The following is a 10,554-nucleotide window of genomic DNA, read 5'->3' as shown; positions in this document are numbered from 1 at the left end:
AAAAAAAAAAAAAAAAGCCCATAAAACTTGACTAATTAATATGCATGTTGGGCTGGAGAAATAGCTCAGAGGTTAAGACAACCGCTTATAGTGAGATCTGATGCCGTCTTCTGGCATAGAGTCAATGGAGCATTCATATTCATAAAATAAGTAAATTTTTAAAAAGTAAGGTCTAGATAGATGTGGTGGCACACACCTTTAATTCCAGCAGTAGGATGTATGTAAACTTTGTCTTTCAGTAGTAAAAGGCACCATCCTTTGATACAGGGAATTCTATAAATTAGCATGAAAATGGCATAGACAGTTACATACTTGTGTGTAACCATTGCCTGTAACAGGTCAATGAAGACAAATTGAAACACAGGTAAGACTTCCACTTGGTTCTGAGACAGTTTTCTCCCCGTGACTATTTGTCTTCTAATCTTTGGTGGGGTTTTTTTTGTTTGTTTTTGTTTTTTGAGACAGGACATGCTTTGGAGCATGTCCTGGAACTAGCTCTTGTAGACAAGATTGGCCTCAAACTCACAGAGATCTGCCTGCCTCTGCCTCCCAAGTGCTGGGATTAAAGGCGCGCACCACCATTTGGTGTGTGTGGGTGTGTGTGTGTTGAGATAGGGTCTCACTTACTTGGTAACCTGGAACTCACTGTGTGGCATCAGGTTGCCCCAGACTCAACAGAGCTTCCTTCCCTCAATCTCCCAAATGGTGAAAGCCACTCTGTTTGACTTCACCTTTGTTTTGAGAAAAGACCTCGTGTATCCCAGGATGGTCTTGAACTCAAGTAGGTACAGTTGACCTTGAGTTTCTGTTCTCCCTCCCTGAGTGTTAGCTAGGATTATAAGATTATAAAGATTATATTGATAAAATTTAGTATTTTGCTAGGAATTGAACCCAAAGTTTCAGGCATGGCCAGGCAAGCATGCTACTAACCAGGTTTTATCCTTAGTGCCTAGTTTTTGTCTTTGTGTATTTCTGTGTGTGCACATGCATGTAGTACATGTGGAGGTCAGGCATCAAACTTTGGGTGTTCCTCAGTTAATATTCACCCCCCCCCACCCCCTTTTTGAGACAGAATCTTGATACATAACCCTAACTGGCCTGGAACTTGCTGTTTAGACCAAGCTGTCCTCGACCTACAGAAGTACACCTGCCTCTGTCTCCTAAATTCTGGGATTAAAGGCATGTGTCACCACAGCTTGAGTTACTCAGGTAACTTCATGATTTTTAAGAGACAATAAATGGTCTCTCTCTAACCTAAGAATTCTAAGTTAGTATAAGCTAGACCATTACACTGGCCACGAGCCCAAGAATCTGCCTGTCTCCATCTCCTCAGAGCTAGGATTATTAGCACACGCTGTCACACCTGGCTTCCTTTTCTAAACAAGAATGTTGGGGTTGAATTTGAGCACCTTCATCTTCCCCGGTTTTGTCTTATTAGTACCTTAATTACTGTATAGTCACTGTGATGATTTAGTGGATTCTAATTGTTGCTGTAGTCCTGTTTACTCAAAACATTTTATGTATATGGGTGTTTTGCCTGCATATATATTTGTGTATCGTGTTCATATTGGTGTCCAAGAAGACCAGAAATGAGTGTTAGATACCCAGGAGCTACAATTACAGATAGCTGCTAAATGGGTGCTGGGAATTGAAACAGGGTGATCTGAAAAAAGCAGCCAGTGCTCTTAACCTCTGAGCCATCTCTCCAGCCTATTCTATTTATTTGTTTGTTTATTGAGGTAAGATCTCTCTATAATATCTCTACTTAGCCTTGGTTGTCCTGGAACTCACTATGGAAACTGGGTTAGCCTTAAACTATTGAACAAACTCATCTTGATCTCCCTGCCTCTGCCTCCAGAGTGCTGAGATTAAAGACATGTGCCACAATGTGTAATTTTTTTAAGCATCCATATGTATGATATGTGTGTGAATGCCATTGTGAGTGTAAAAGAGTGTGTGTGTGTGTGTGTGTGTGTGTGTGTGTGTGTGTAGGTGTGTAGGTAGGTAGGTAGATAAAAACATGGATTTTTACAGAATTGGTCTTCTTTTCGCAGTGTGAATTTTAGAGAGCTATTTCAGGTTGCCAGGCTTTCATGACAAGTGCTTTTACTCTCTAAGCCATGTGACTGGCTCCTGTAGTCTGTGTCTATGTGTCATGTGTGTGGTAGTGCCTGTGGAGACTTGCATATCCCTTGGAGTTGGAATTACACCAGTTATGAACCACTCCACATGGGTGTTAGAATCCAAACCCAAGTTCTGCAAGAACAGCAAGTGTTCTTAACCACGGAGCCAACTCTTCAGGCTCCCCACACTCTATTCTTTAGTATATAATTATAGCAGCCTTAAAGGCTGTAATGTAGATTTCATTATTCTATAAGTGTCTAATTTTTTTAAGCAATTTTGTGCTTGCTACAATCAGTGATCATGAAAACTAACATAGGATAGGTGTGTCAGGTAAAGTGTATATTTGGAGCAGAGCTTTTACCTTTTGAGGGGTGGGGTTTGAGACAGGGTTTCTCTGTGTAACATGAGGTCCTGCTTGTTGGGGTTTCTGCCCTGCCCAGTTCCCATAGCCAGTAAGCCCCAAAGAAAATCACACAGAGATTTCTATAAGATTATAAACTGATTGGCCCATTAGCTCAGGCTTCTTATTAACTCTTGCAATGTATATTAACCCATTATTCTTATCTATGTTAGCCACATGGCTCAGTACCTTTTTCAGGGGGCAGGTCACATCCTCACATCCTGTTTCTTCCGTGGTCTAGGCAGGAGTCGAGGGAGCTTCCTGCTTCCCAGAACTCTCCTGTTCTCACCACCCTGCCTCTACTTCCTGTCTGATAGACCCACCTATATTTCCTGCCTGGCCAATCAGCATTTATTTAAAACATAATTGACAGAATACAGACAATTCTTCCACACCACTCTGTATAACAACTCCAACTGTCCTGGAACTCACTCTGTAGACCAGCCTAGCCTTGAACTCACAAAGATTCATCTACCTCTGCCTCCAGAATGTTAGGATTAATGGGGTACGTCACCACTTGTTCATTTAATCTTAATAACAGCAGAGAGAGGAGTGATGGGGTTAATGTTTTATGTGATGGTCTTTTCATAAGTGATATGAAAATGTCTAAAGTCAGTGGTAATATTTTAGAGACTTATATAATCATGTTCTAGAATTCATCTTTGCTGAAAATCAATCCTGTTTTAGTTCCCAGGCAAAATCCATAATAAATTGTTATTTTAACCTGACAGTATGGGCTGGAGGGATGGCTCAGAGGTTAAGAACACTGACTGCTCTTCCAGATGACCTGTATTCAATTCTGAGTAACTACATAGTGGCTCACAACCATCTGTATTGAGATCTGGTGCCCTCTTCTGGCCTGTAGCATACTTGCAGACAAAATACTGTATACATAATTAATAAATTAACCTTCCAAAATTTTTTTAAAAAAACACAAAACATACTGACTGCTCTTTCAGAGGACCCAATTCAATTGCCTTCACCCACATGACACTTAACAATCTTCTGTAATTCTAATTCCAGGGTATCTGACCCCCCTCTTCTGACTTTTGTGGGCACTACACAAATTTGATGTACAAACATATAAGCATAATACATCTTTACATAAATAGAAATAAATATTTTTAGAAAGAAGCAAGGTGGTGGTAATACATGCCTTCAGTCTCAGCACTTGGGAGGCAGTACTAAATAGATCTCTGTGAATTCGAGGCCAGCCTCGTCTAGTCTAGTGAGTTCCAGGACAGTTGGGGCTACACAGAGAAACCCTGTCTTGAAAAACGTAAATTTAAATAAATAAATAAATACATAAATATTTACTGGGCCAGTAGCATAGTAAATTCCAGGATAACCAGAGCTACATAGTGAGACCCTGTCTCAAAAACTGACTGTATTTGGTATTTTTAATGTTCTTGTTAATAAATGAAACATGACAGACATTTCTCCTCAGGTGTAGAATGAGCCAAGGAGACTCAAACCCAGCAGCTATTCCACATGCAGCAGAAGATATTCAAGGAGATGACAGGTGGATGTCTCAGGTAAAAGTTGGTGCATATGGATTACTTGCATGGATGGATGACTTTGTGTATGCTAGTATATGTGTGTGCATGCACGAGCTAACATGTGTTTGCATGCATGTAATGACCAGAGATCTGGTGTTTTCTTCAATTGGTTGTTCTCCACCTTACCTTTTGAAACAATGTTCTCACTGAACCAAGAGCTATCTAATTTCTTTTCTTTCTGATTTTTCCAGGCAGGGTTTCTCTGTAGCTTGGGAGCCTGTCCTCTCTGTAGACCAGGCTGGCCTCAAACTCAAAGAGATCCACCTGCCTCTTGCCTCCCAAGTTTTGAGGTTAAAGGTGTGGGCCACCACTGCATAGCAAAAAAAGTTTCTTGACCAGGTGTACTCAGCAGCACTGCCAGTGATCTAAACTCAGGAGACTGAGGCAGTACTACTAGGAGTTAAAGGCCAGCCTGGGCTACATAGTTAGATCTGACTTTAAAAAGCAAATAGTCAGGCAGTTCCTACTGGGTTCCTCCTGCTTTTAAACTTAGATCAGACTGGAAAGGATTGAGTCCTGATCTGCTGACAGTTTTGCATTTGGATGTTACAGCTGTTCAAAATATGTATTATATCTACAAGCTAGGCATCTACTTCAAGAGGAAGCTGAGGAGGAAAAAAAGACTTGGGTTTTAATTAGATCCTAGTTCAAAGATAAATGTAATACTTTAGAGAATCTGTAAAGCCTGATATGGATTGTATAATAGATTTTTTATAAAGATTTTATTTATTTATTATGTATACAGTATTCTCAGTATTCTGTCTGAAGATATGCCTTCAGGCCAGAAGAGGGCACCAGATCTCATTGCAGATGGTTGTGAGCCACCATGTGGTTGCTGGGAATTGAACTCAGGACCTTTGGAAGAGCAGGCAGTGCTCTTAACCACTGAGCCATCTCTCTAGCCCCTGGATAATAGATGTTAATGGCTAATTTTTATTTTCTTAGTATGCTTTCATAAAAGAACATTCTAACTTGTAAGTATTTGCTGTAATACCTGAGTCATGGGAAGTAGAGAGATGGCTCAGCAGTTAAGGACACTTGCTGCATTATTATGAAGTGTGGAGTTCAGAACCTTGGGTGGTTCAGCAAACACTTGCATCTCCAGCTTCAAGGGATAGGATGCCCTCTAGTGGCTTCCTCATTCACCCTCATACATTCATGCTTGTATGCAGCCCTAAGTAAAGTAAAACTTTCTTTAAAAAAAAATAAAAGAATTAGCTCACATCTATTTTCCCAGCACAATTGGGAGTTAGAAGCAAAAGGATACAGGAATTCAAGGCTAGTCTGGGGTATTCAAGACAGTTTCAAAAACAAAAGAGGCTGAGCGTGGTGACACATGCATTAGCTATCAACACTCAGGTAGAGGCAGGTGGATCTCTCTTGAGTTTGAGGCCATTTTGGTTTATTATATACCAAGTTATAAGCTAGCCAGGACTGTATAGTGAGACTTTGTCTCAAAAACAACAACAAAATCTCAAATAATTTAACAGATATATAGCTGTATAAAGAGATAAATGCCAGGCAGTGGTGGCGCATGCCTTTAATCCCAGCACTCGAGATCTCAGTGAGTTCGAGTCCAGCCTGGTCTACACAGCTAGTTCCAGGACAGGCTCCAAAGCTACAGAGAAACCCTGTCTTGAAAAACCAGAGAGAGAGAGAGAGAGAGAGAGAGGAGAACAAATCTAGAAAATGTCATAACAATAAGTTTGCATCAGTGTATACATATGCATGTGTCTGAATCATCTTGATAGCCCCCAAAATGCCTTCTTTTTCCCCCTAATTTGGGGGAAAAGTAGGCTTTTTTGTTTTGTTTTTTAAATTAAATGAAGCATTTTGCTATTCTGGATTTAGTGAAATTGTGATTTTCTTGAATAGAATAATCAGTATGGCATTGATAGAAAATAATTTCCAGTTAACTAGAGAAAAAAAGAAGTAGCTTTAGACTAGCCTGAAAAGGATGGGTGGATTGGTTAATTTGCTTGCTTACTTATTTGTTTTATATTGTTGGGAGTTGGTCTCTGGGTCTTGCCCATAACTAATGTTTTAAAGGACCTGGTTGGACAGCTGTTACTTTTAGGCCAACGAATTGCAAAAGGAAAGAAATACCAATTTCTTATTTTTCTTTCTTCTATAAACCAGCATAATAGGTTTGTTCTGGACTGTAAAGACAAAGAGCCGGACGTGCTGTTTGTGGGAGATTCCATGGTTCAGTTGATGCAGCAGTACGAGGTAAATCGGGTAATCTTGACTCCTTGTATATGTCCACTGATAACTTACAGACTTTGATTCTAAACTGATCTCCTAGGCTCAGGGTTGACAGATGTTCTAGTGCTATGAGCAGATGTACCTAGTGGGATTCTTGGGCTAGTATTATTTGTAGCTAAACTCCCTTTTTTGCTCTTGGCTTCCGAGTAGCTTGATGTTTGCTATATTTGCCTAGTGGTAATGTCTGATTCTTCTATTTGCTTTGTCCTGCTCATGATTCTCACATATTTGTGTTCTACCACTTTCTGACTTGTGTGGAGGTGAGGGTGGGGGTAGAAATTGGGTTTCTCTGTGTAGCCTCGGCTGGCTGGAACTCACTCTGTAGACCAGCCCGCCTCTGTGTTCTGAATGCTAAGATTGAGTGCACCACCACTGCCCTGAAACTTGTATATTTTTGTAATAGGCGTTTCCAAATATTTTCAGGGTTGGGTTGGGCAATCTTCCAAAGGAAACTTAAAAGAAAATACAACTTTATTTCTTATTTTGTTTGTTTGGTTGGTTGGTTTTCTGAGACAAGGTTTCTCTATATAACAGCGCTGCCCTGACTGTCCTGGGACTTTCTCTGTAGACCAGGCTGGCCTTGAAGTCACAGAGATCACAGTGCTAGGATTAAGGCGTGTACCACAATCACCTGGCATCATTTAGCTTTTTAAAAATAGTCAAATTCATGAAAAAAAATGTTTATTGAGCTTGATTTAGGATGTTGATTTCTCAGTGTGTATTAGAATGGGCTGTGTAGGTTCTTGACCTACAACTCAGTGCTGCATTAAGAACTAAGTCATGCCAGGCTCCCAGCAGTTGGGAGGCAGAGACTGGTGGATCTCTGAGTTCTAGGCCAGCCTGGTTTACAGAGCAAGTCTCAGGAAGGCTCCAAAGCCACAGATAAACCCTGTCTACAAACAAACAAACAAAGAAGTGAATCACTGCACACTAGCATCTCAAAGCTCTTTAAGTGAATGGCATATTGTTTTTGGTGCTAACATTTGAATAAATAATGTAGAAGATTAGTATTTGTGGTAGTGCACGCCTGAAATCCTGCCTCTAGGGAGGCAGAGGCAGGGGGGTCTCTGAGTTTGAGACTAACCTGCTCTAGAGTAAGTTTCAGGACAGCCAGGGCTGCACAGAGAAACCCTGTCCCAAGAAAACAACAACAAAAATGTGGAAGATGTTAGTTTTAGATGTATTAAATCATATTGCAATTAAAGGCCTTGTATTTCCCATGATTTTTAGTTTAACTGAAACAAGTTTTTTGTTTTTAGATTTGGCGAGAGCTGTTTTCCCCACTTCATGCACTTAATTTTGGAATTGGGGGAGACACAACACGACATGTTTTATGGAGACTAAAGAATGGAGAACTGGAGAACATTAAGCCTAAGGTGATGAAACATACTTTTAAAAGATAGGATTTGGCTTGTCTTCCAAGTACAGTTGTTTGAAGTAGTGAAAAATTGCTTCTTTAAAGGTTTGATTCATGCTTGCTCTTTCCTTCATGCTTGTGTATAGGAAACATCTGTGTTTAGGAAAATAGTGAGGCAGCGACTTAAAAAGGACCTAGTCTATTGTTTGGCTGGATTGTATTGTGATTGTTAGGACTCTTCAGTAGAAGGAGTCAGTTTGATGCTCAGTAGGTTCGGAATGCCTGGGCAGTACTGTGGGAAGCAGAGCAATGTCTCACTTCAGGAAATGCTGGGCACATAAACAAATATATGGCCAAGATCTCTGAGTTCTTCTGAAAAAGCTTGGGATATATGTGAACAAATGAATCTGTAATGTCTTTTCACATTATAAACATCTGTGGTTGGGGTACTGCATATAATTTTTTCAACTCCTAAAGAGAAAGAAAAGAAAAAACAAAGGAGAGGCCCTAGTGAAAGTTGCTTTCACCGGGCATATGGTGCATGCCTTTAAGTACAAGTAGAGAAAACATTATTAAAACTACATCCAGGCCGGGCGATGGTGGCGCACGCCTTTAATCCCAGCACTCGGGAGGCAGAGGCAGGCGGATCTCTGTGAGTTCGAGACCAGCCTGGTCTACAGAGCTAGTTCCAGGACAGGCTCCAAAGCCACAGAGAAACCCTATCTCGAAAAACCAAAAAAAAAAAAACTACATCCAGCATGTGCTCAACTATGTTCATAGCAGCATTGTTTGCCATAGCCAGAACCTGGAAACAACCTAAATGTCCCTTGACCGAAGAATAGATAAGGAAAATGTGGCACATTTACACAGTGAAGTACTACACAGCAGAGAAAAATAACATCTTGAAATTTGTAAGCAAACGGACAGAGCTAGAAAACATCATACTGAGTGAGGTAACCCAGACCCAGAAAGACAATTATCATATGAACTCACTCATAAGTGGCTTGTAAACATAAAGTGAAGAAAACCAGCCTGCAAATCACAATCCCAGAGAACCTAGACAACAATGGGGACCCTATGAGAGACATACATGGCTCTAATGTACATGGGAAGTAGAAAAAGACAAGATCTCCTGGAGTAAATTGGGAGCATGGGGACCTTGGGAGAGGGTTGAAGGGGAGGGAAGAGATAGGGAGGGGAGCAGAGAAAAATGTAGAGCTCTATAAAAATCAATAAAATTAACAACAACAACAAAAAACTACATCCAACCTCCATCCTAGTGACTCCTTTCTTGAGTGCACCTGTGTGTTTATAGCCTTTGCACTCCTGCATGCTCTTGTTATTGCTAGAGTATTTGTAACCAGGGAAGTCTTTACTGTGACAGGATTTAGTTCCTTTAAATCCCACCTTGCTATAGCTGTTTATTTATCTTCAACCATATTATTAGGCGTAAGCCACTAGGCTTTGTTTCTGGGAATTTGATTACATTTATTTCATGTGTATGCATGCATGTGCAACAATGTGTGTGTAAAAGTCAGAGGGCGCCTTTTAGAAATGGGTTTTCTCTTTCTTCCACCTGGGTTTGGATATTGAACTCAGATTTGCTGACTTGGCAACAGGCGTCTTTACCCAAGGAGCCATTTCACTTTTATTTTCAGTTTTCCAATTGAAGTTACCCAACATCATCTGAGAAGCTCATTTTTCTTTTGATTTTTTTTTTTAATTTTTATTGAATTTTCAATTTATTTTACTTGTGTCTTCACATGCAAATGTGAGTGAACATACTGTGGCACTGTAGGGTTTTGTGGACTTTTGTGGGAATTGATTGCTGCTTTGTACCTTGTGGGCCCAAGGAGTTGAAGGGGTTGAACTTAGGTCATTAAGCCTCTTGGCAAATCCCTTTACCTTTTGAGCCTTCTCACCTATTCCTGATTCTCTGTTTTTTTTTTAAAAATAGGTTTTCATTTAAATGTTTTATGTTCTTTTATTCCTTGATCTTCATCGTCTCCCCTCTTTTTTCTTCCCTCATTATAGGTCATTGTTGTCTGGGTAGGAACAAACAACCATGAAAATACAGCAGAAGAAGTAGCAGGTGGAATTGAGGCAATTGTACAGCTTATAAATACAAGGCAGCCACAGGCCAAAGTCATTGTGCTGGTGAGTAGTCTTTCTGGGAGGAGACTTTTATATCTTTAGAGTCACTCACTGAAAAGTCTTTTTTAAAAAATGGTGTCTCTCATCAATATGGAGTCTTTAAGTGGAAGCAATTTCTGATAGTTGTTTGCAAGGGCAGGATGGTTAGGACAAAAGGTCATGAAGGGATGTATTTGCTATTACTAGTAGTTTGTGTTTTAGTTTGTAGGTGCCAAAGAGCCAGATCTTTTTTAACTGGTATGTCTGAAGACAACCTATAAGAATTAGTTTTCGCCGGGCGGTGGTGGCGCACGCCTTTAATCGCAGCACTCGGGAGGCAGAGGCAGGCGGATCACTGGGAGTTCGAGGCCAGCCTGGTCTACAAGAGCTAGTTCCGGGACAGGCACCAAAGCTACAGAGAAACCCTGTCTCAAAAAACCAAAAAAAAAGAATTAGTTTTCACTGGATGTTTGATAATGGTGAACAGCTTTAATCCCAGCACTCGGGAGGAAGAGGCAGGTGGAGCTCTGTGAGTTTGAGGCCAATTTGGTCTATAGAGCAAGTTCCAGGACAGCCAGGGCCACATAGAGAAGCCCTTTCTCAAAAAAAAACACCACCAACACCAAGCCGGGCGATGGTGGCGCACGCCTTTAATCCCAGCACTCGGGAGGCAGAGGCAGGCGGATCTCTGTGAGTTCGAGACCAGCCTGGTCTAC

At 40.8% G+C, this 10,554-nt stretch overlaps 1 protein-coding gene across 2 annotated transcripts in view; it reads left to right on the top strand.

Moving 5' to 3' along the window:
* The window catches only part of Pafah1b2 (platelet activating factor acetylhydrolase 1b catalytic subunit 2), a 25,619-nt gene that overhangs the window by 6,592 nt on the left and 8,473 nt on the right, over positions 1 to 10,554 (top strand). For both annotated transcript variants that reach the window (XM_005347250.3, XM_005347251.3), the window contains exons 2-5: positions 3,972 to 4,059; positions 6,223 to 6,312; positions 7,608 to 7,724; positions 9,740 to 9,862. In XM_005347250.3, coding sequence (XP_005347307.1) covers positions 3,972 to 4,059; positions 6,223 to 6,312; positions 7,608 to 7,724; positions 9,740 to 9,862 — 418 coding nt within the window. The remainder of the gene's footprint in view (positions 1 to 3,971; positions 4,060 to 6,222; positions 6,313 to 7,607; positions 7,725 to 9,739; positions 9,863 to 10,554) is intronic.

The sequence above is a fragment of the Microtus ochrogaster genome, chromosome 5 (genome assembly GCF_000317375.1).
Source record: "Microtus ochrogaster isolate Prairie Vole_2 chromosome 5, MicOch1.0, whole genome shotgun sequence".
NCBI lineage: Eukaryota > Metazoa > Chordata > Mammalia > Rodentia > Cricetidae > Microtus > Microtus ochrogaster.
The sequence above is the reverse complement of the archived record's forward strand: the minus strand, read 5'-3'. Positions and strand labels throughout refer to the sequence as shown.